Below are 24925 nucleotides of genomic sequence, written 5' to 3' on the forward strand. Positions count from 1 at the left end.
CAGCCCAGGACCTCCACATCAGGCTTCTTCACCTGCAGGATTGTCTGAGACTAGCCACCCGGACAGCTGATGAAACTGTGGGTTTTCACAACCAAAGAATTTCTGTACCCACTGTTCGTCATCCTCTACCACTGAATTGGTGTAGGCCACAATCAACTCTATGAGAAGATGTGTCATGCTGCATGAGGCAAATGGTGGTCATACCAGATACTGACTGATTTTCTGATCCATGCCCCTACCTTTTATTTAAGGTATCTGTTATCTGTTTAAGGTATCAATTATTTAAGGTATCTGACCAACAGATGCATATCTGTATTCACAGGCATGTGAAATCCATAGATTGGGGCCTAATGTATGTACTTCAAGTGACTGATTTCCTTAAATGAACTGTAACTCAGTAAAATCTTAGAACATTTTACATGTTGCGTATTTATTTTTGCTCGGTGTAAAATCTGTTACGAACAGAATGGACAAAGTTTTGTAGACCTTACCCTTTGCCAAAGTTTTAGAAAATTGCATTATTGCATACACGCACTTCACAGAATAGGATTCAAAGATTCTCACGGACAGATGAAACGGCGAGAATCTGTCCAGGCTCATGTAAAATTATGTTATTACCAGCAGCAGTAATTCCTGGTTTTGGGTTTTCGTCTTGGGCGAAGGGTTTGGCCAAGAGTTTCCGTTTGCCAGGAAGGAGATTTCTCTTCCTTCCTTTGCATGAAGGTTTTCACAATTGTTAATGTAATTCCCCCAGAAGTAAAACAGGAAATTACACATTTTCACAATATTATTTTACTTCTGGGTACCCGAGATTAGGCATTCCCTAACGGAAATATGCAAATACATGCCAGAACGCGCCAATAGGATCTTGCTAGCTGGTGCTTGGCTCTGCCCACCACCCTGTTTGTTCTCTACCATCGGAAATAACTGGCTGTGGTTAATCTTGGGTTAGTTGTAAAAATATTCGGTGCTTATCACTGAAAAGCTCTCAATCTCTCCAAAAACTCTTGCTCGGTCCACTTACTAGTCAATTTTTTTGTCAGAGATAATTTTGGCTCGTTTTAGTCAACTTTAGTTTAGTGTCTATTTAGTAAGTTATAGTCGCATCAATTGCCCCTGAAAAATAGGTGTTTGACAAATATTTTAGTAACTATTTTTTTAAATTAACACTGTAGCACATTTTCAGAGATGAACAGTAATTTAGTTTTACCGTCCCTCTGGTGATGAGCGTTCAGTTACACTGAAATGAAAGTCAAAATAATAGACCAAAATGGAAAATACATGCAGTAACTTTCTGCCTACAGTGATGTTCTTCAGTACTGTGGTTTGTTGTTCAAACTCGACTGAAAAACAGACATCCATGGTACTTGATTCACTTCCCTCGTTGAATATGTACAAAATTAAGAACAAGTTGATCTACTTTCAATGTGAGTCTACAGAAACACTGCTTCTGCCTTGCTAGTACAGCTTGGTTGTACACAACAAATTAATAGACCTCTCATCAATATTCATAAGCAATTATTATACTAAGCTACAATATGTTATTTTCTTGTCACTCTCTGATGAACCAGACCTATAACAAGATTTTTTTTCATAACAATGCATCAAAAGTTGTGGAGAAGCAGACATGTGCCATCTATCAGTTTATCTGTGAGTTTAACTCAAGAGGCAATTAGTTCTGGATTTAATTCAGGATAGTGTTATGCTACAATATACAGTATACCTAAAATCCCATAATACACTCCCATGGTGAGAGAGCAAATGAGAGAGAAAAAGAGAGGGAGAGAGAACAAACACAGACAGACCCAGATAAAAAGAACTTCTGATATGTAGACACCACAAAGAGGAAGAAAAAAAAGAGTCGTACCTTGTCCTTCGGGAGTCTCTCCGAGAGGATTGACTTCAACTTGAGTGGCGTCAACTTTCAGGAACAGATCATAGAGCCTCATAATCTGATCTGCAGCCTGTTAGTTCCACAGAGGACAGTAATTACCCAGCAATATGCCTCTGAACAGCAGACCCGCCAAGGCCACTCAGTACCACGCACACACTTAATAAAACATGGCAAATCACCTTTTAAACACACGTAAAAAGGTGATTTTGTCATGTTTTACTGAGTGAGTGCGTGGTACGCAGTTGAAGTCAGAAGTTTACATACACTTAGGTTGGAGTCATTAAAACTAGTTTTTCAACCACTCCATAACTTGTTTGTGAACAAACTATAGTTTTGGCAAGTCGGTTAGGACAACTACTTTGTGCATGACAAGTAATTTTTCCAACAATTGTTTACTGACAGATCATTTCACTTATAATTCACTGTATCACAATTCCAGTGGGTCTGAAGTTTACATACACTAAGTTGACTATGCCTTTAAACAGCTTAGAACATTCCAGAAAATGATGTCATGGCTTTAGAAGCTTCTGATAAGATAATTCAAATCAAATCAAAGTTTGTGTCAAAGGTGCCGACCTTACAGTGAAATGCTTACTTACAGGCTCTACCCATTAGTGCAAAAAAGGTATTAGGTGAACAATAGGTAGGGTACAGAAATAAAACAACAGTAAAAAGACAGGCTATATACAGTTGCGAGGCTACATACAGACACCTGTTAGTCAGGCTGATTGAGGTAGTAGATAAATGTAGATATGGTTAAAGTGACTATGCATATATGATGAACAGAGAGTAGCAGTAGCGTAAAAGAGGAGTTGACGGTTGTCGGGACACAATGCAGATAGCCTGGTTAGCCAATGTGCGGGAGCACTGATTGGTTGACCCAATTGAGGTAATATGTACATGAATGTATACTTAAATTGACTATGCATATATGATGAACAGAGAGTAGCAGCAGCGTAAAAAGAGGGGTTGGGGGGCACAATGAAAATAGTCATGGTAGCCGTACCAGGCAGTGATGCAAACAGTCAGGATGCCCTCGATGTTGCAGCGGTAGAACCTTTTGAGGATCTCAGGACCGATGCCAAATATTTTTAGTTTCCTGAGGGAGAATAGGCTTTGTCGTGCCCTCTTCACAACTGTCTTGGTGTGTTTGGACCATTCTAGTTTGTTGTTGATGTGGACACCAAGGAACTTGAAGCTGTCAACCTGCTCCACTATAGCCCCGTCGATGAGAATGGGGGCGTGCTCGGTCCTCCTTTTCCTGTAGTCCACAATCATCTTCTTAGTCTTGGTTACGTTGAGGAATAGGTTGTTATTCTGGCACCACTCGGCCTGGTCTCTGACCTCCCTATAGGCTGTTTTGTCATTGTCTGTGATCAGGCCTACCACTGTTGTGTCGTCTGCAAACTTAATGATGGTGTTGGAGTCGTGTCTGGCCATGCAGTCGTGGGTGAACAGTCAGTACAGAAGGGGGCTGAGCACGCACCCCTGGGGAGCTCCAGTGTTGAGGATCAGAGTGGCAGATGTGTTGCTACCTACCCTCACCACCTGGGGAGGCCTGTCAGGAAGTCCAGGATCCAGTTGCAGAGGGAGGTGTTTAATCCCAGGATCCTTAGCTTAGTGATGAGCTTTGAGGGTAACTACTATCTGTAGTTAATGAAAAGCATTCTCACATAAGTGTTCCTTTTGTCCAGGTGGGAAAGGGCAGTGTGGAGTGCAAGAGATTGTTTCATCTGTGGATCTGTTTGGGTGGTATGCAAATTGGAGTGGGTCTAGGGTTTCTGGGATAATGGTGTTGATGTAAGCCATTACCAACCTTTCAAAGCACTTCATGGCTACGGACGTGAGTGCTTCGGGTCTGTAGTCATTTAGGCAGGTTGCCTTTGTGTTCTTGGGCACAGGGACTATGGTGGTCTGCTTGAAACATGTTGGTATTACAGACTCAATCAGGGACATGTTGAAAATGTCAGTGAAGACACTTACCAGTTGGTCAGCACATGCCCGTAGCACACGTCCTGGTAATCCGTCTGGCCTCGCAGCCTTGTGTATGTTGACTTGTTTAAAGGTCTTACTCACGTTGGCTGCATGATCACACAGTCGTCCGGAAAAGCTGATGCTCTCATGCATGCCACAGTGTTGCTTACCTCGAAGCGAGCATAGAAGTGGTTTAGCTCGTCTGGTAGGCTTGTGTCACTGGGCAGCTCGTGGCTGTGCTCCCTTTGTAATCTGTAATAGTTTGCAAGCTCTGCCACATAAGACTAGCGTCGGACCCGGTGTAGTGTGAATCAATCTTAGCCCTGTATTGGGGATGGAAACATCATGCTTTGGGGCTGTTTTTCTGCAAAGGGACCAGGACGACTGATCCGTGTAAAGGAAAGAATGAATGGGGCCATGTATCGTGAGATTTTGAGTGAAAACCTCCTTCCATCAGCAAGGGCATTGAAGATGAAACATGGCTGGGTCTTTCAGCATGACAATGATCCCAAACACACCGCCCGAGCAACGAAGGAGTGGGTTCGTAAGAAGCATTTCAAGGTCCTGGAGTGGCCTAGCCAGTCTCCAGATCTCAATCCCATAGAAAATTTTTGGAGGGAGTTGAAAGTCCGTGTTGCCCAGCAACAGCCCCAAAACATGACTGCTCTAGAGTAGATCTGCATGGCGGAATGGGCCAAAATACCAGCAACAGTGTGTGAAAACCTTGTGAAGACTTACAGAAAACGTTTGACCTCTGTCATTGCCAACAAAGGGTATATAACAAAGTATTGAGATAAACTTTTGTTATTGACCAAATACTTATTTTCCACCATAATTTGCAAATGATTTTCTGGATTTTATTTTCTAATTTGGTCTGTCATAGTTGAAGTGTACCTACGTTTAAAATTCCAGGCCTCTCATCTTTTTAAGTGGGAGAACTTGCACAATTGGTGGCTGACTAAATACTTTTTTGCCCCACTGTATACACATAATATAGTATTATTCATGCTATATAATTGAATGCATGACTAAGCCAAATGAAAAAAGTAATTAAACTACTATAATACAGCCTTTGTGTACATATTAATGCATTAGCTCTGAATGAGAGTTACAATGTGTCTATTGTGCCACTTTATCCTAAAATGAGCAGTATTACTATTAGAGTGGCCGTCATTGGAATGAATCCTCTTTTCAAAGAATCAGGGGTTGAACTGATGTCTCTGTCTGTCCCTGGAACCGAGCTGCTCTTTTGATGATGAAAACAGCCTGACAGAAAACATTGGAAGCACTGCTCTCTGCCACACACTCACAAACAGACACACACAATCACACACTTTGTCACCAAGACTCTTCAAAGCAGCCAAGATATTTAACCATACATTTAATTCCACACCCAGAACCACTGTAATTAGCAGTGAATCGAAAAGACTGTGGCAACTAATGTGCTTTAAAAGACACAGTTGGAAGTATGTAACGAATTGTTGTAATTTCTGGATTGAATTCAGGATAGTGTTATGCTACAAACTCAATGTCAAGACAGGCTCGTATTACACATGGTGTACCTCTCAGACAATTTTTTATGTTCATTTCATGTATACCTTTTCTGCATTTTAACATTCTGAAAGAATCCGATTCTTTAAGTTGATGTGCTCATAGATAGGAATAGAAATTAGCAATATGATGCTACAAGACAATTGGGTCTAAAAGGAACTGGAGAATAACTTTTAATATCACATTTGAATTTTGGGGTTTGTCTTTTTGTGTGTCTCTCTGACCCGGTTTACACTGACCAGAATTGGCTTCATCAGCAACGTCTGTTCATGATTTTGGGAGGACTCCCCCTAATATCGGTAAACAAACACAAGCATTTCGCTGCACCTATTATACCTGCTGTTAACTGTGTACTTGACGAATGCAATTTGATCTTATAAAGCTTTGTCTGTTGTTCAAGGACGTTATGGGGATCTATGAACCTTGTAATTCAGCAAGAGCCCAGTAGACAGGCAGTGTCCTATCTGGTTTTATCAGGTCTGAGTTCAGTATTGTGGGTCTTTGGTGTGTGTACGCGACTCTGCTTCTCTGCACTGCGGCTCAGAGAGCTTTGTCGGGCCTATTACCTGTCTTTCCAGAGGTCCTTTGAAACCCAAATTAGATGCCATGCGGAGCGCCTGGTCATCTCGCACGCCCTCGAAAATATCTATAACTTCCTGTGGTATGCGAGAGCAGAGAAAGAGAAAGCAGAGAGAATGGAGACTCAAACACTGGATGGTCATATGACAAAGTGGATGTTCATATTAAATCACGATATGCAATTAAGTGGTGGAAACCTGCCAGTAGTGAGGAAAGGAGAACCGGGCTTGAAACAATGGCTTTATAATTATCAGGCACTTGTAGAGATGAGAGTCTAACATAGAGAAGGATCTCTCTATCAAGGGATTCATTGTGCCAATCAGAGAAAGAGAAAGAGAGAAGAGAGAGAGAGAAAGAAAGTGAGAAAGAGAGAGAGAGAGAGAAAGAAAGTGAGAAAGAGAGAGAGAGAGAGAAAGAAAGAGAGAGAGAGAGAGAGAGAGAGAGAGAGAGAGAGAAAGAAAGAAAGAAAGAAAGAAAGAAAGAAAGAAAGAAAGAAAGAAAGAAAGAAAGAAAGAAAGAAAGAGAGAAAGAACGAGAGAGAAAGAGAAAGAAAGAGAGAGAAAGAGAAAGAAAGAAAGAGAGAGAGAGAGCGAGCACATGGTGTGGCAGAAGTACAGGGATACCAGGGATGTCTGTACAGTAGTTTATGCAAAGAGATGTTAAGCTATTGGATCACAAGTACAGTGAATGGTGAGAGGTTTCTTGTCAACATCTTTAGTCATTTGTAACATATGCTGTTGCAAAGCTCACAGTACTGTACCTTAAAGATGAGTTCTGGGGATTTGTCGGCAACCTCCTCTATGTCCATCCCACCCTGAGGACTGCCCACCATGACGGGGCCATTGCAGGCCCGGTCCATCAGGATGGCAAAGTAGGTCTCTCTGGTGATGTCCAGGGCTTCAGCCACCATCACCTGGTCAGTATGGAGAGAGTCAGTCTACTACCTTCACATCACAGACTGGCCTCAGATACAGCAGATCATATTATTACAACCCAGAGAACTTCTGGGTCTAAATCTAGACGATACTGGGAATGAAGCACACTGCTGGGAGATGGAGACAAGAGAGAGATTGATGGCAAGACAGAGGGATAGAGATGAGTTGTTTGTTTGTTATCAGCTCCCTGGGCCTAACTTGACAGAGTTTATTTGGACAGCGTGAGGACGATTATTCTCTATGTCCCATGAAAACAGGCAATAACACAGTCTTTCTCTATCTCCTTAAAGTCTTGATCTATTTTACACACTACTACCACCCTCTCCTGGTCTTTCTCTCAATCGAACTGGCTCTTTGTGCCCCTCTCTCCATCTACTATGCTCTCCTCCTCCTCTTCTATCACTTCCTGCCCCTCTCCCCACCCCTGGTCTGTCCTGCCAATAGAGATAATGCTCTGTGTCTGGAGAGGATGGCTGCAGTATAGTGAAGTGAAGGGGGTGTGTTACAATGGCAGGCTGACAGCTCACTCCTGGTTTTCATTCAGGGAAACAGAGCTTGACAATATAATTACAGCCTGTTAAAGAGGGCTATGTTAAGAGGCCTGGGTTCTGTTCAATCGCTGCAGCTCTCTGGCTACTTTATTACTTTGATCCAAGGCCTAATCTAAACTGAGATGGGCTTTGAGAGGGGCCTGCGACTATAGCCACTAACAGCAGGTAGCATCATATCTCCCTTGTCTGTGAATGTCTGCACGTTTCGGGAAATTAATCTAGTGTGTACTGGTTTTTGTGTGTGATACATGACACAGGGCTGCATATAGGTCCCCCTGGGATAATTTATCATGATACATTTCTGCAATTAATAAATGTTATATTCCTATATGCTTAGTTTACAAAATAAAACTATCAGAAATGGTGGTGTCATTCATCTAACAGATGACATGCTATGGATAGATAGTGCAGCTAATGTTTCAATATGAAATGACTTCTCTCTTTCCCCTCAGCCCTGGTGTTGCAGTAGTGAACTGCCTTCCCCGCCAGCTCTTTCTATAAAAATGTGACAGTAGTTTGATACTTCTCCTAAACTTTGCAGCAGGGGCAGGAGCAGAGCGAGGTGTGTGCCTGGCTGGCAGGAATGAAAACAAGCGTTAATGGGGAGCTCTAGGCCATAATCCACTAAAGAGGCAGAGAGAGCAGAGAGAGAGAGAGAGAGAGAGAGAGAGAGAGAGAGAGAGGAAAACACAAGCTACAGGCCGAGAAGGTTCATTACCTGGAAGTGTGTTTTTGGCTGCAGTGTGAGTGAGGAGAATAATATTCCTGCTTGTTAGCGACACTTGGAAATGGTTGTTTACGTGACTAACACTTTGGTCTCAGAGAGGCCCTGACTCGCATGTATTATTTATCGCAGTGAACCATAACACCAAATAGCACAAACACAACAAACGACACCGGCTTCAAATGGCATGTCTCCACCAGGGACCTATCCCCAGAACTAGAGGAACAAAAAAACTATATAAACTAATGTATTATTACCCCAATGCTTGTGCAGTCATTCATTTCATGGAACTGTATTACTGAATTGAAATGACCCTGAAATGAGAAAAACAGAAAAGTTATTTAACCCCCAGCTATGACTTACCGTTTTTACTTCCACTCCTTCCTTTGGCGTCTGCTTGGTGGTCAGGCTATAGCCCAGCATCTTACTGGCCAGCTCACCCACCACAGAGGGGCTAGAGAAGAGATAGGACTGTCTCAATTACAACTACTTCATTAATAGTGCTTTGATTACAGATAAAAAGCTAGAGGATAAACATCTTCCACAAATAGAGGACATCACCATAGCAGATAACAGAGTAATTATTTTCAGCTCCTGAGACACGTTTTCATTTCAACAAAGACATGGTTCAGCACATTTGCAGTGCGATTGTAATGTGTTCTGACAAAGCACTGCTCTTGAAAAAGTATATCATGGTTTCGGCTGCTCTTTAAAGGAAGTGCGAGTCTCATTCCTGTACTGCTTCTTGCTCTGGTTTCTATAAAATACAAATGAAGCCTGAGGTAGTGTTTTGCTTTGATAGATGTTAGGAGAGTGAACTGTGTGCACAAGTCACTGTCTGGGGAGGCTTAACTTCAGATGGTTCACTTAGAAAGGTTTCTGGTTATCCCAAATACTGAAAGGGTGACAATGATACATATGTCGTAGCCATATGTTAGAAATCACAGTTCAGGCCTTATCACTCTGCTATCTTGGCTACATCATTTTTTTGCAGAGGAAACATTAATCTAGTAGCTGGCCAATGAAGATGTTGGTTGATGTGATATAAAATAGACAAACAGTAGATTACTGTTAGGGAAATCTGGCCAATATAGGCCTATAACTATGTGCTAGAAGAACACAATTCGATTGAGCTCCACTGAATCAGAGCTGTATATCACAATTCCAATAACCTGATTCAGTGAGTTGCGCACAGTGCAATTTCCCAATGATAAATTCACTATTTCAAAGTTTAATTGGGAGCAGTTTTCCCTAAAGTAGCAAATGTAGCTTTTTATTGCAGGGTCCTGTGTAGGTAGCTGGAACAGAGGGAAAGCAACACTGTCTAGGAGGGAGAACTGAAGCAGTAGTTAGAGAAATAGAACAGAACCATTCTCTGAAGGGGCCATTACTCAAATCACACCTCAGTGAGTGCGGGTGGCGGATGGCAGGGGTACTCACTCTTTAGTTAAGTGCACTCCACCTTTAAGGCCACTGTTGAACACGCCCTTCCCTCGTCCCCCAGCCAGTATCTGGGCCTTCAGGACTATCTCCTTGGCTTCTGAAAGAGAGAGGGATTAGAAAAAAGAGAGAAGGGCTCTGTCAGCAGGATAGAGAGATAGACAGCCAGGTGAGAGAGGAGAAGAGCATGAGACCTCTCCAATGGTACATCATCACAGAGCCCATTACACTTCCCCTGTCTCTGAGTAAAATGTTATCTCACCCATCACCCTGGTCTCCATTAGCTCCTGTCCTGTCTAGAGGAGAGGGGGGATATAGGGAAAGAGGGGGCTAGGAGGAGAGGTACGTGATGGGATGAGGGGAAGGGTACTCCAGCTCAAGTATGATATTCTCCCCTAGCTCTGCTAATTACAGACTAAAGCCAACTTCCCAAATACAGGGTAGAGAGGGTACCCTATTGAAAGTTGAAAGAACATATCCATATAGACAGGCAAATACTCCCATACAAGGTACAGACATACAAACAGATTACAAAGACATAAGCTAGACGCACAAACATGTATCAATCTAAACAATGTGTTAATTTGCGTCATTCGACTCTCTTTAGAGTTTCGACTGACCATTGCAATTTTATGGCATTTTAACAATGCTAACACCATATAGGCCTACCCTACTTGCCCTCTCTGTCACCTCCAAGTCCTCCTTTCTACACCAAGAGAGAGCACCTCTGGTAGAGCACTGAGCTGTCTATTCAGCTACCCACTGAACAGGCTCCCTCTATTCAAATGGTGCAACTTGATGTAATATGGTCTTGAGCGATCATTATCCTGGCAGGGAGTTCCACCATTGGCTAACAGTGGGGCAACCAGAACATGTAAAGAAAGGCACGTGGACCTTGGGCCAGGAACATAGCTCTCTTACTCTCAGTAAAGCCCCTCAAGCGGAGTGGCTCAGGCTGTTCCAGTAGGAACAAGACCCCGACAAAATAGGCTCTGAGAAGATGGCAGGGATTAAACCAACACTGAATTAGTGAGCTCTGTTCTGCCCTGGGATGAGGAGAGAAAGACCGAGAGAATAAAGGTGAGCACATGTAGGGGCTGTGAGTAGTCATACATTAATAAATATGTCAATTAAAAGAACTGCAAGAGCGCAAAATTAAAATGGAGTTCAAAGCAAGATGAAATGGAGTGTCCTACAGGCATGTGCAGCAGAGGGACGGAACAGAGAAAATGAGGAAACGACTTTAGTTAAAAGAAAAGGGGGAGCCAATGAGGAAGGTGTTATTCCTTAGCCCTGACTAGAGGTGTGCTGCAAGGTGTAGAACGGACCGAGACCGGGTCGTCTCTGGAAGGAGGAGAGGAGTGAGAGATGAGGACGATTAAGGTGCAGTATGGGAAGCAATGGCTAGAGAAGGAAATGGATGGAAAAAAGGAGAAAAGAATGATGAAGGAAATATTTATCCTATATAGCCAGACATATGATTGGTTATTGAGAGGTATGCTGTTTCACACCGTGACCAGAATATATAAAAGGTGCCATGATAACACACCACAGACTAAATAATTAGCCATATACAATTGATCACACAGGAAAAGAGTATCTAGATACACCTAAGAGGTGTTTAGTGGATAATATGAATCAGGAGAGATAAGGAGAGATAAGCCTCTTAACGAATGAACCGTTCTCATCAAATCACTCACTTGGAAAATTGGCCTTGATTACACATACAAAACAAACCCGACCTTTACAGTGGCTTGTTAAGAATGCTAAACACCTCTCAGCCTGTTCTTTATCTCCAGTTTTCCCCCCGATAGTGTCATCATTGTAGATTCTCTGAAGCTGCCACCACCCAGGATTTTTTTTAACTGTCAAAATGCATCGTGAAGTAATGATGCCCTCACAGATCCCAGTGAACGGGCCAACATGTGAGCACAGAGCAGACCAATAACATGTGTAAACCCTGGATGGCTGACAGGATGTGCTGTATTGCAGCCACGGAGCTGACGTCTTGGTACTCATCCTCAATTACAGAAAAAAAGACTTAGGAAACTATAAAAAAACATGTATCAATGTCATTTTTGACACATTTTATTCTATTATTACAGTCACTTTAATGCATACTTTAAATTGTATTGTGAGTTAAACATAAAAACTAAAACAGTATTTTTTTTAGAGTAGTAATATGACTGTGCCCACGACAACAACAAAATACATGTAATATTGTCCTTGAAAACATTCAAATACTGTAGTATTCCATTCATTCCTATGAAGGACTGTTCCAACTGGGGAGTGCCAACACAGCTGACTGGGGGCTTCAAAGCCTCTCAATGGTCAATACATAGCATCATCAATCCAGAGTTTATATATATATATATATACACACACACATCATTGGATATTATCCATTCATGCTCCAGACATGAAACAGCACCTAACACAGGCAGTGTTACACTTGTGTGAAGATGACGCCACTGAAGAGCATTGATGGATTTGTGCGAGTCTCTCAATAACTCACACACTCATATAGATGTTTTATTCAATGTGTCTAGTAAACTGCTTTTTAAAGGTAAATCTTTAGGGATATTTAGGGTATTTCTATATCAATGGCAGCCATTGTAGGAAACAGCTATCTATTTAAAAACATTTTTTAAGAAGTGTTTTATTCTGTTACGGACAGTTATCTTAGGTCCAAATACAAAACAATGAAACTGTGCCTCCATGCCCCTTGTTGATAGTATTGACAGGTAGGCGCGTTAGGCCACATTTTGGGAGATGAATGTGATTTTGTTCTAACAGCATGTAGCACAAAGAACTCTGGGAGCCAGAGGTAGCACTTTGATGAATGAATACAGAGGAGTGATGACATCAGATACAGAGAGTGGTTTGGCCAAGACACCACACAACATGTAAAATGCAAAAACATGCACAACCGTGAAACTGATAATATGAATCAAATGATTCATTCTCAGAAGTTATGCATATTAGCAGTAAAAGCTAAGGTGAATAGAAAATCCCCTTGATGAAAATGGAAGGGACAGGGTGGCAGCATTCCATAACAAGCCATCTATTTCCAGTGGAACCATATAAAGTCATGGCAAATCTGAATTGGGATATTTTCTTCTCCCTGTAGTTTTTTTAGGGACAGACACAGAAAATGAGATTAACATGTAACTACATCTTCAATCGCATCAGCTGTAATCTGAGTTACACGGCCGTCCTCGGGCTAACTCATTTCCCAGTAATGAACGCAAATGAACTCCCAGCCTATTTACTGATGACAGCAGTCGGCATCGAGGCTGTTACTTCTGCCTCGACAACATCTCCCCTCTCTTTGTATTTCAAACGTTCTGTCCTCCTCCTCTCTCGGCGGTCCGGAAGGATGTAGCCCAAGGGTTAGGGACGGCAGAGTTAGCGTTGTCTGATATTTAATTAAGCCATAAAAGGCTGTGCACTTGGGGACTGTATAAAGAGACAGACGCAGGCTACAAGCCAATCTGGAGAGAACGAGATGCACTCACTGTCTGTCTGCAGGCCACAGTGAGAGGATAGGGGAAGTCAGACTAGAGCCTATACCAAAGAAATGTTATAAGTTTGAAATGAAAGAATAATATGGGTGATTGTTAATGGGACAATTGATGGCTACAACCATCCAACTACTGGTTGCTTTAACCATCAAACTACTGGTTGCTTCAACCATCAAACTACTGGTTGCTTTAACCATCAAACTACTGGTTGCTTTAACCATCAAACTACTGGTTGCTTCAACCATCAAACTACTGGTTGCTTTAACCATCAAACTACTGCTTTAACCATCAAACTACTGGTTGCTTTAACCATCAAACTACTGGTTGCTTTAACCATCAAACTACTGGTTGCTTTAACCATCAAACTACTGGTTGCTTTAACCATCAAACTACTGGTTGCTTTAACCATCAAACTACTGGTTGCTTTAACCATCAAACTACTGGTTGCTTTAACCATCCAAATACTGGTTGCTTTAACCATCAAACTACTGGTTGCTTTAACCATCAAACTACTGGTTGCTTTAAAGGACAGTAAAAAAAAGTTGTGCACTTTCTTAAACATCTTGTTCTATTTGTCATTATCACATCAATTTAAAATGTAGTGCGATATGGACTTTTCCACATCTCCAACCTCCAGGTCAGACTGAGCAGCCCAGCTCCAGGTCAACCGAGCAGCCCAGCTCCAGGTCAACCCAGCACCCAGCTCCAGGTCAACCCAGCACCCAGCTCCAGGTCAACCCAGCACCCAGCTCCAAGTCAACCCAGCACCCAGCTCCAGGTCAACCCAGCACCCAGCTCCAGGTCAACCCAGCACCCAGCTCCAGGTCAACCCAGCACCCAGCTCCAGGTCAACCCAGCACCCAGCTCCAAGTCAACCCAGCACCCAGCTCCAAGTCAACCCAGCACCCAGCTCCAGGTCAACCCAGCACCCAGCTCCAGGTCAACCCAGCACCCAGCTCCAAGTCAACCCAGCACCCAGCTCCAGGTCAACCCAGGACCCAGCTCCAAGTCAACCCAGCACCCAGCTCCAGGTCAACCCAGCTCCAAGTCAACCCAGCACCCAGCTCCAGGTCAACCCAGCACCCAGCTCCAGGTCAACCCAGCACCCAGCTCCAGGTCAACCCAGCACCCAGCTCCAAGTCAACCCAGCACCCAGCTCCAGGTCAGACTGAGCAGCCCAGCTCCAGGTCAGACTGAGCAGCCCAGCACCCAGCTCCAGGTCAGACTGAGCAGCCCAGCACCCAGCTCCAGGTCAGACTGAGCAGCCCAGCACCCAGCTCCAGGTCAGACTGAGCAGCCCAGCACCCAGCTCCAGGTCAGACTGAGCAGCCCAGCACCCAGCTCCAGGTCAGACTGAGCAGCCCAGCACCAGGTCAGACTGAGCAGCCCAGCACCCAGCTCCAGGTCAGACTGAGCAGCCCAGCACCCAGCTCCAGGTCAGACTGAGCAGCCCAGCACCCAGCTCCAGGTCAGACTGAGCAGCCCAGCACCCAGCTCCAGGTCAGACTGAGCAGCCCAGCACCCAGCTCCAGGTCAGACTGAGCAGCCCAGCACCCAGCTCCAGGTCAGACTGAGCAGCCCAGCACCCAGCTCCAGGTCAGACTGAGCAGCCCAGCACCCAGCTCCAGGTCAGACTGAGCAGCCCAGCACCCAGCTCCAGGTCAGACTGAGCAGCCCAGCACCCAGCTCCAGGTCAGACTGAGCAGCCCAGCACCCAGCTCCAGGTCAGACTGAGCAGCCCAGCACCCAGCTCCAGGTCAGACTGAGCAGCCCAGCACCCAGCTCCAGGTCATGAGTGTACACGGAGGAGACTGAGCAGCCCAGCACCCAGCTCCAGGTCAGACTGAGCAGCCCAGCACCCAGCTCCAGGTCAGACTGAGCAGCCCAGCACCCAGCTCCAGGTCAGACTGAGCAGCCCAGCACCCAGCTCCAGGTCAGACTGAGCAGCCCAGCTCTCCAGTGTTTGCTCCAGTTTAACGCAAGTAATGTAGCAGCTACATGTGATGACTAATCCAAACTCAGAAGACAATCAACACACACACAGGAACAAATCAAAGTGAATAGATTCAGTGTCTACAGATTGATGCATCAAACACTATGTAGAAAGTAAAAAGAGAACATACTAATTATAAAATGTACATTATATAATCAGTTCACAAGATAAATCATGTTTGATTATGTGTGAATGAGTCTACACGGAGGAGACTACTGAAAAGTTTGGTTCATCAGGCTGATCCCTAGACTACACTTTAAGATATTGAGGGATGATGATATTTTGGCAATGTGAAGAAAGGAATTCCAGAGTATGTAACCTCTGTATCTGCTAGAGAATTGACTATGTGAAGTGCAGCAGTGAGGAGGGTGAACGTTATCGCAGTGTCCTGTGTTGTATGCATGGATTTGGGAATTAACCTGGTTTAGGTAGTCTGGTTTAGGTAGTCTGCCTGGGAGGTATGTCTATTTGTAGATGAAGGTGCATAATTGGAGTATTAAGCACCCCCCCTCCTATTCCCCCTATGGACAACCCCCTCCCCCCTGCTACTCCCCCTATGGACAACCCCTCCCCCTCCTATTCCCCCTATGGACAACCCCTAACCCCCCCCCCCTGCTACTCCCCCTATGGACAACCCCTCCCCCCTGCTACTCCCCCTATGGATAACCCCTCCCCCCTGCTACTCCCCCTATGGACAACCCCTCCCCCCTGCTACTCCCCTCTATGGACAACCCCTCCCCCCTGCTACTCCCCCTATGGACAACCCCTCCCCCCTGCTACTCCCCCTAATGACAACCCCTCCCCCCCTCCCCCCTGCTACTCCCCCTATGGACAACCCCTCCCCCCTGCTACTCCCCCTATGGACAACCCCTCCCCCCTGCTACTCCCCCTATGGACAAAGACTTTCATTGTACCCTGCAATCACACCTGCAAACCTGTACATGTGACTATAAACAATATGGAACATTTAGGATAGATAATGAGTCGCTGTATCGAGAACACACCTGGGACTATCATTCTCCACTGCTGCAGTAATGAAGCTTAGAAGTTAATGCAGTTAACAAACTTGTAAGCCTTTATTTCCTTATGACTAGTATGAGGCTAATGGTAAGCCACCAAAAACAGAGTATGTGAACCCTTTGAGCTGGCAATGCTGTTGCACTATCCATTCCAACTGCGCCAGGTAACGACCACTCGGAGGATGTGGCTGTATCTAATGATGCAGTCTCTGTGGAGCTCTATAGGGGTTCATCGTCAACCTAGACCTCTGCTGCCTGCCGTAGTATCATGACAGCCAACTCCTCGTTAGGCTCCACACACTGTCCGTACTAAAGATTTCCAGAGCTGGACTAAGTGGCACTCTATGACAGAGAGGCAGAGTTCAAACCCCTGGACCAGTGTGGAAACTGTTAGTCACTCTGGAGTAAGACTTTACAGACAATGGCCCAGGGGTATGGTTGTCTAAATTTATCAGCCAATGTCTCATTAATGGCATATAGTCATTTAACCAACATTGGCATTCTACTGGAATAGCAATGAGGGAAAGGGCAGAGGTCATTATGATGAGCATATTCAAGCCTGCTTATACAAACACGACTGAGGAGATGAACTTGGAACGTAGGCAGCATTCCTCTAGGTTTCACAGGTGAGTAATAAAATACGTGGAGCAGAGTACCATGCAGTGAATGGTGTGTCTTCCACTGCTCTGGAGTGATTAATATCACTTTATCCCCTGGAACCCAAGGACTACAATGAGTGCGTCATAAGCGTCAAGCACAATGGTAATCATAATGACTTCTAACAAACGATTAGCGCCATCCATACACCATACTGAATATGTCTGAGAAATAATTCCACATATAATGAAAAGGTTAAGGAGCATAATGAGAAGGTGGAACTACCATAAGCCGCTTATAGAAATCAGCTCTTTCAAGGAAGCCTTATTTTCCAAAGCCTATTTAAAGCTGTTAAGAGAATTTCCGTGAGCATGTCGTTTTCTCCAGTTGTAAGGTCTCTGCCAGCTATGATGCCAACAGACAAATCCTATACAGGAAAAGCAGATGTCTACACTATAAGCATCACTTACATTGCTCTGCCTACTCCATACTGCCATAAACTGTGCATATGTGCACATATTAGGTGAGCACGTCAAGGCCGTCACTGTCGGTCCTGTCCAGCCTGTGTTAATGACCTTGACCAGGCTGGTTCTCAGGGGAGGAAAGGGCGGTGTGGTGGAGCTACCTGCAACTCCACAGACCACAGACCCCTACCTGATCCAAAAGTAAAGGAGGACACTGATGTGTTTGCTGGCTGTGGCACCACTGTGCTTGGTAGTTGGGAAGGAGAAAGCAGCAGAGCACACTGCTGTTTTGACTTAACATTAACAGTTAATAGCTATGTAAATGCTCACAGTTACCTGAAGAACATTTGCATAATAATCCATTCAAACCCCATTCACGTAAAATCACAACGGCATGGTACCGAGGGAGGGAACACTTAAACTTGTTTAGACAGAGGAAAAAAACATTTTATGCAGACGATGCTGTAGCTTTAATAAAATAATGTTTTCCAGGTAGAATAACTCCATTCAGTTGCTCTCCGAGTGTAAAGATTAACACCTCGCTGTAGGTGTCTTTACGCATGCATCCAAAACACCTTCATAAACAGCTATATAACACATTAGTGATAAGCTGTCGCACTACCCTTAGTAGCGCCTTGCGGTCGGATGCCAAGCAGTTGCCATAAAAAGCAGTGATGCAACCAGTCAGGATGCTCTCGATGGTGCAGCTGTAGAACGTTTTGAGGATCTGAGGACCCATGCCAAATATTTTCAGCCTCTTGAGGGGGAAAAGACATTGTGCCCACCTCATGACGGTGTTGGTGTGCTTGGACCATAATATCACACCAAGGAACTTGAAGCTCTCAACCTTCTCCACTACAGCCCTGCCTAGGTGAATGGGGGCTGCTCAGCCCTCCGATTTATGCAGTCCACAATCAGTTCCTTTGTCTTGCTCAAGTTGAGGGAGAGGTTGCTGCTCTAGCATCACACTCCCAGGTCTCAGACCACCTCTCATCGTCGTTGGTGATCAGGCACATCACCGTTGAGTCTTCGGCAAACTTAATGATGGTGTTGGAGTTGCGTTTGGCCACGCAGTTGTGGGTGAAGAGGGAATACAGGAGGGGACTAAGCACACACCTGAGACGCCCCTGTGTTGATGGTCAGCGTTGTGGATATTTTGTTGCCTTCCCTCATCACTTGGGGGCGGCCCATCAGGAAGTCCAGGATCCAGTTACAGAGGGAGGTGTTCAGTCCCAGGGTACTTAGCTTAGTGATAAGATTTGTGGGCACTATGGTGTTGAACACTGAGCTGTAGTCAATGAACAGCATTCTCACATATGTGTTCCTTTTGTCCAGGTGGGAAAGGGCAGTGTTGGTGCGGTATACAAATTGGAGTGGGTGCAGGGTTTCTGGGATGATGGTGTTGATGTGAGCTATGATCAGCCTTTCATGGCTACAAATGAGTGCTTCGGGGCGATAGTCATTTAGGAAGGTTTACTTGGGCACAGGGACTATGGTGGTCTGCTAGAAACATGCAGGTATTACAGACTGGGTCAGGGAGAGATTAAAAATGTCAGTTTAGACACTTGCCAGCTGGTCGGCGCAAGCTCTGAGAAAGCGTCCTGGTAATCCGTCTGTGAATGTTAACCTGTTTAAAGGTTTTACATCGGCTATGGAGAGCATGATCAGTCTTCCGGAACAGCTGGTGCTCTCATGCATGGTTCAGTGCTATTTGCTTCAATGTGAGCATAGATGGCATTTAGCTTGTTTAGCAGGTTACTGGGCAGCTCATGGCTGGGTTTCCCTCTGTCATCCATGATGGTTTGTAAGCCCTGCCACAAGGGTAAGTTCATTAGAGTTACCAGTCTCAGATATTGCAGCCCAAATAAATGCTTCAGAGTAGCAGACACACATTCAACTGTTCAGAGGAGACTGCATGAGTCAGGCCTTCATGGTCAAATTGCTGCAAAGAAACCACTACTAAAAAGTGCAACAATAAGCGGAAGACTTGCTATAACACATTACAACTTGTTCTATAAATATCATAACTGTTATGACAATTTGACAGCTTATGATAAATGTTTTATATAGCTGTTGTAAAGACATTATGAAAACATGCATTAGGACACCTAAAGTAAAATGTTATCCATATAAAAAATACTAGCAGTTCAATTCCTCAAGCAATGAGTCAATCACCACCTTCCGGAGACACCTGAAACCCCACCTCTTCCAAGGAATACCTAGGATAGGATAAAGTAATCCTTCTCACCCCCCCCCCCCTTAAATGATTTAGATGCACTATTGTAAAGTGGCTGTTCCACTGGATGTCAGAAGGTGAATTCACCAATTTGTAAGTCGCTCTGGATAAGAGCGTCTGCTAAATGACTTAAATGTAAATGTAATCTACTTGCGGAATCTATTTTGTCATTTACAGAAACAGTGTTTGTGCACCACCACATACAGACTTGTCTTAGGGCAGGGAACATGATTGAGTCTATACCAGCCAGAGTATTAGCTGCTTGCTGGCTGCCTGTGACCCAAAACTACCGCCACCGTCTTTATCTGCCCTCTGGAGAGTAGTCTTCTAGCTGCCAACATTCATGTCCATGTCAATCAAACTGCTGCCTGCCCTTTTTCCTCCCTCTCTCTCCAGCTCTCCCCAAGCCTCTCAAAACAGCACAATATCTGAAGTGTTTCAGTACTGAGAATGGCTGTGATTCCATTTACCTCAGAAGAATCAGAAAAGCTACACCTTATCAAACTGTTCCATCATACATTACACACATTAGGTGAAAACACCAGGTATCAAACTGACTAGTATAAAAGACTGCATTAGGTCCAGCTATGCAGGACACTGATCCCAACACTTCTGATAATCACGAGAGGACCGGTCCTGTTGAAGAAAATACTCATACAGCTCTCGTTGTTATTGAGAGTGTCAGAGCTCTTCAAAAGACTCAGGCTTGTTTTCTAGACGGGGGAGATGAAAGCGGGCTTTAAAGCGCTTGAAGTGTGTGAGGGGGTGTAGGCTGGGAGAGAGGCTGGCTGAGGAGGGAGATGTGGACAGAGAATGGGAGTCCATCCATGTTGGCCAGCTTTACAATGCTGAGATTCCAGTCTTTTCCAAATCCCTCACTCAGCCGAGATGAGGGTTGCACTGAATCTGTCGGCTCACTAGACGCTCAAGACATAATACTGTTTGATGTTAATCAATTAACTAGGCTACTTCTAAACTTGCCGGGATTTATTTAACTATGTATGATGAGGTAGTCCGACAGCTAGTCCTACTAGAATGTAGGCCTTGTCCCAAGTCATTCCCATTCATTGGTGGGAAAAAAGCATCATTATCAAGCAGAGTGCAGTGTAATAGAACTGAATGAGAAAGGGCCCCACAGTAGGAAGCAATTCAGACACAGGAATTTTTTTAAATGGGAACAAATGCACTAATGAAGAAAAAACTTTTATTTCTTACAAATTTACTGCTGAATGGAGCATGGAATAGCCCTACTAAAACATGCAATTTAGAGGCAACATTACCAAAATAAATGGCCCCATACCTTCTGCCTGAACAAGTGTTAGGCGCGTTGGCGAGGCAACAGGGCCTAAAGCAAGAGTAACGGTAATGTGCCTCCCGCAATGTCAATACAGCCCAGCTGTCACGAGTCCAAAATTACATTTTGATTTGTGTGGTCCCTGAAACGCAGCTCATATTCCTCAAAATGTATTTAGAAAATCATTGGAGAGGCTTTCTGATTGTTTTACCACAGAAACACATATCAGAGATATGATTAGGGCCCTTTATGATCCATAAACTCACAGATTTCCGTACGAGCAGCGGTAGCCTTTTGTTTTGCTTTCCCTCACACATTCTATTAGTGATTCAGAGGCCTGAGCAGGTTTGCGTATTGTAGCTGGCTGCAGTTGCACTTTAATGAAAGACAATGGGTGTTACACAAATGCAGGAACATTGCACACACACTGGGTATAAACAACATACTCTCACGTCGCACATTCGCACAACTGAATACAAAACAGTTTGGTGGCCATGTTAATGCTATGTTAACCACACAATGAAGTTAGAAACACAAGAAGAAAACAAACCCTCATCCTATCCCCAGGTCTTTCATCTCTCCACAGACAGAACAAGTGAGACCAGCTGACATACAACATCTAGGCCTACATGCCAGCGACACACTTTGAAAAGACACTCCTCCATTTCCCACCAGGGAGATAAGATATCAAACAAAGGCCCTGGTGGAAATAAATAGAAGCAAAAAAAGAATGGCAGTTGTTTGTTTAACATGGAATAACGGGGAGGTAGAGATGTGAAAGAATGCCAGTACACGTCACGCATGGCTGAGAAAGACAGGGGGAGGAATTCGGGGTTGACATATGGTACAAGCTCGGCAGAACGGTGGCTCAGGAGAGAAGCATATGCTACGCTCCAGCTGATCTCAGACGCCAGTCAGAGGTGTAAACGCTGCCCTGTTGCCAGCCAAACAGCCAGAGACATGGGAGAACCAGGAGGACACCAGGAGCCTCTCTTACAGCAACGCACCATCAGCACTGGATTCCGCAAGGCTGTCGTGGTCAAACAGTATCAGACAGACCACCTCTTTCTCACACTGGTTCAGTAGTCAGGGACCACTTACATCATGGACTGCACTGGTTACAGTAAAACTACTCAGTGGGAGGTCTTTGTATTTCATAGCACTGTTTTACACAGAATGGTGTAATAAAATATGGATTAAATAATTGTCCACTTCTACTCTTTTAAAGACAAGAGTGTATTCGATAAGTATTCAGACCCCTTCCTCTTTTCCACATTATGTTACGTCTCAAATTGATCAAATAAAACATTTTCCTAGTTAATCTACACACAATATCCCATAATGACAAAGCAAAACCCGTTTTTACATTTATTAAAAATAAAAAACAGAAATACCTTATGCAAACAAGTATTCAAGCCCTTCGCAATGTGATTCGAAATTGAGAGTAGGTGCATCCTGTTTCCATTGATCATGCTTGAGAAGTTTCTACAACTTGATTGGAGTCCATCTGTGGTAAATTCAATTGATTGGACATGACTTGGAAAGGAACATGTCGGTCTATTTAAAAGGTCCCGCAAGTTGACAGTGCTTGTCAGAGCAAAAACCAAGCCATGAGGTCGAAGGAATTATCCACAGAGCTCAGAGACAGGATTGTGTTGAGGCACAGATCGAGGCACACATTTCTGGAGCATTGAAGGTCCCCAAGAACAAAGTGGCCGCAATCATTCTTAAATGGAAGAGGTTGGAACCACCAAGACTCTTCCTAGAGCTGGCCACCCGGCCAAACTGAGCAATCGGGGGAGAAAGGCCTTGGTCAGGGAGGTGACCAAGAACCTGATGGTCACTCTGACAGAGCGCCATAGTTCCTCTGTGGGGATGGGAGAACCTTCCAGAAGGGCAACCATCTCTGCAGCACTCCACCAATCAGGCCTTTATGGTAGAGTGGCCAGGAATCCACTCCTCAGTAAAAGGCACATGACAGCCCGCTTGGAGTTTTCAAAAAGCTATCTAAAGACTCTCAGACCATGTGAAACAAGATTCTCTGGTCTGGTGAAACAAAGATTCAACTCTTCGGCCCGAATACCAAGCATCATGTCTGGAGTAGATGTCGACCGATTAATCGGAATGGCCGATTAATTAGGACCGATTTCAAGTTTTCTTAACAATCGGAAAGAGGTATTTTGGGGCGCCGATTTAAATTATTATTTAATTATACTTTTATTTAACTAGGCAAGTCAGTTAAGAACACATTCTTATTTTCAATGACGGCCTAGGAACGGTGGGTTAACTGCCTTGTTCAGGGGCAGAATGACAGATTTTCACCTTGACAGCTCGGGGGAACCAATCTTGCAACCTTACAGTTAACTCGTCCAATGCAATAACGACCTGCCTCTCTCTCGTTGCACTCCACATGGAGACTGCCTGCACTAAACTTATCTTATAAAAAACAATCAATCATAATCACTAGTTAAGGTTGATGATATTACTAGATATTATCTAGCGTGTCATGCGTTGCAAATAATCTGACTGAGCATACAAGTATCTGACTGAGCGGTGGCAGGCAGAAGCAGGCGCGTAAACATTCATTCAAACAGCACTTTCGTGCGTTTTGCCAGCATCTCTTCAATGTGCGTCAAGCATTGCGCTATTTATGATTTCAAGCCTATCAACTACCGAGATGAGGCTCGTGTAACCGAAATGAAATGGCTAGCTAGTTAGCGCGCTAACTAGAGGGACGGAAGCTATACTGTTACACTGGCAATACTAAAGTGCCTATAAGAAAATCCAATAGTCAAAGGTTAATGAAATACAAATGGTATAGAGGGAAATAGTCCTATAATTCCTATAATTACAACCTAAAATTGAAGACCCATGTTAAAAGGAACCACCAGCTTTCATATGTTCTCATGTTCTGAGCAAGGAACTGAAACGTTAGCTTTCTTACATAGCACATATTGCACTTTTACTTTCTTCTCCAACACTTTGTTTTTGCATTATTTAAACCAAATTGAACATGTTTCATTATTTACCTGAGGCTAAATTGATTTTATTGATGTATTATTTTAAGTTAAAATAAGTGTTCATTCCATATTGTTGTAATTGTCATTACTACAAATAAAATAAAATATATATTTTTTTTTAATCGGACAATTAATCGGCTTTTTGGACCTCCAGTAATCAGTATCGGCGTTCAAAAATCATAATCGATCGACCTCTAGTCTGGAGGAAACCTGGCACCATCCCAACGATGAAGCATGGTGGTGGCAGTATCATGCTGTGGAGAGGTTTTTCAGTGGTAGGGACTGGGAGACAATTCAGGAGTGGCTTTGGGACAGGTCTCTGAATGTCCTTGAGTGTCCCAGCCAGAGCCCGGACATGAACCCGATCAAACATCTCTGGAGAGACCTGAAATTGGCTGTGCATCAACGCTTACCATCCAACCTGACAGAGCTTGAGAGGATCTACAGAGAACAATGGGAGAAACTCCCCAAATACAGGTGTGCCAAGCTTGTAGCGTCATACCCAAGAAGACTCAAGGCTGTATCCGTTTTTTCATTATAAACATTTGCAAAAATAAAAGCCTGTTTTTGCTTTGCCATTATGGGGTATTCATTAATTTTGTTGTGTTACAGAATTCAGAGTGGATTACATTAAACAAATTCTCACCCATTCACACACAATAACCCAAAATGACAAAGTGAGAAAAAAAAATCTGAAATGTATTGAAAATGAAATACAGAAAAATCTATACATAAGTATTCACACCCTGAGTCAATACTTAGTAGAAGCACCATCGGCGGCAATAACAGCTTTGAGTCATCTTGGGTGTTATCAGTTTTACACATCTGGATTTGGGATTATCTCCCATTCTTTCTTGCAGATTTGCTCAACAATGGTTAATTTAGATGGGGAGCGGCGGTGAACAGCAATCTTTAAGTCTTTCCAGAGATTGTCTATGGGATTGAAGTCTGTGGCTTTGGCAGGGCCACTCGAGGAGGTTCACATTTTTGTTCAGAAACAATTCCAGCATTGCTTCGGCTGTATGCTTGGAGACATTGTAAATGTCTTTGCTCCAGTCTAAGGTCTTTTGCACTCTGAAGCAGGTTCTCATCAAGGATGTGCCTGTATTTGGCTCCATTCATTGTTCGCT

General features: G+C 44.0%; 1 protein-coding gene across 1 annotated transcript in view; it reads right to left on the bottom strand.

The window, feature by feature from the left end:
* Window positions 1-24925, bottom strand: part of LOC135529696 (succinate--CoA ligase [GDP-forming] subunit beta, mitochondrial-like) — a 117966-nt gene that overhangs the window by 52405 nt on the left and 40636 nt on the right. The window contains exons 3-7 of the mRNA XM_064958292.1: window positions 9649-9748; window positions 8572-8662; window positions 6759-6911; window positions 5986-6075; window positions 1868-1964 (exon numbers count right to left, since the gene is read on the bottom strand). Coding sequence (XP_064814364.1) covers window positions 1868-1964; window positions 5986-6075; window positions 6759-6911; window positions 8572-8662; window positions 9649-9748 — 531 coding nt within the window. The remainder of the gene's footprint in view (window positions 1-1867; window positions 1965-5985; window positions 6076-6758; window positions 6912-8571; window positions 8663-9648; window positions 9749-24925) is intronic.

The sequence above is a fragment of the Oncorhynchus masou genome, chromosome 5, assembly GCF_036934945.1.
Source record: "Oncorhynchus masou masou isolate Uvic2021 chromosome 5, UVic_Omas_1.1, whole genome shotgun sequence".
Lineage (NCBI taxonomy): Eukaryota > Metazoa > Chordata > Actinopteri > Salmoniformes > Salmonidae > Oncorhynchus > Oncorhynchus masou.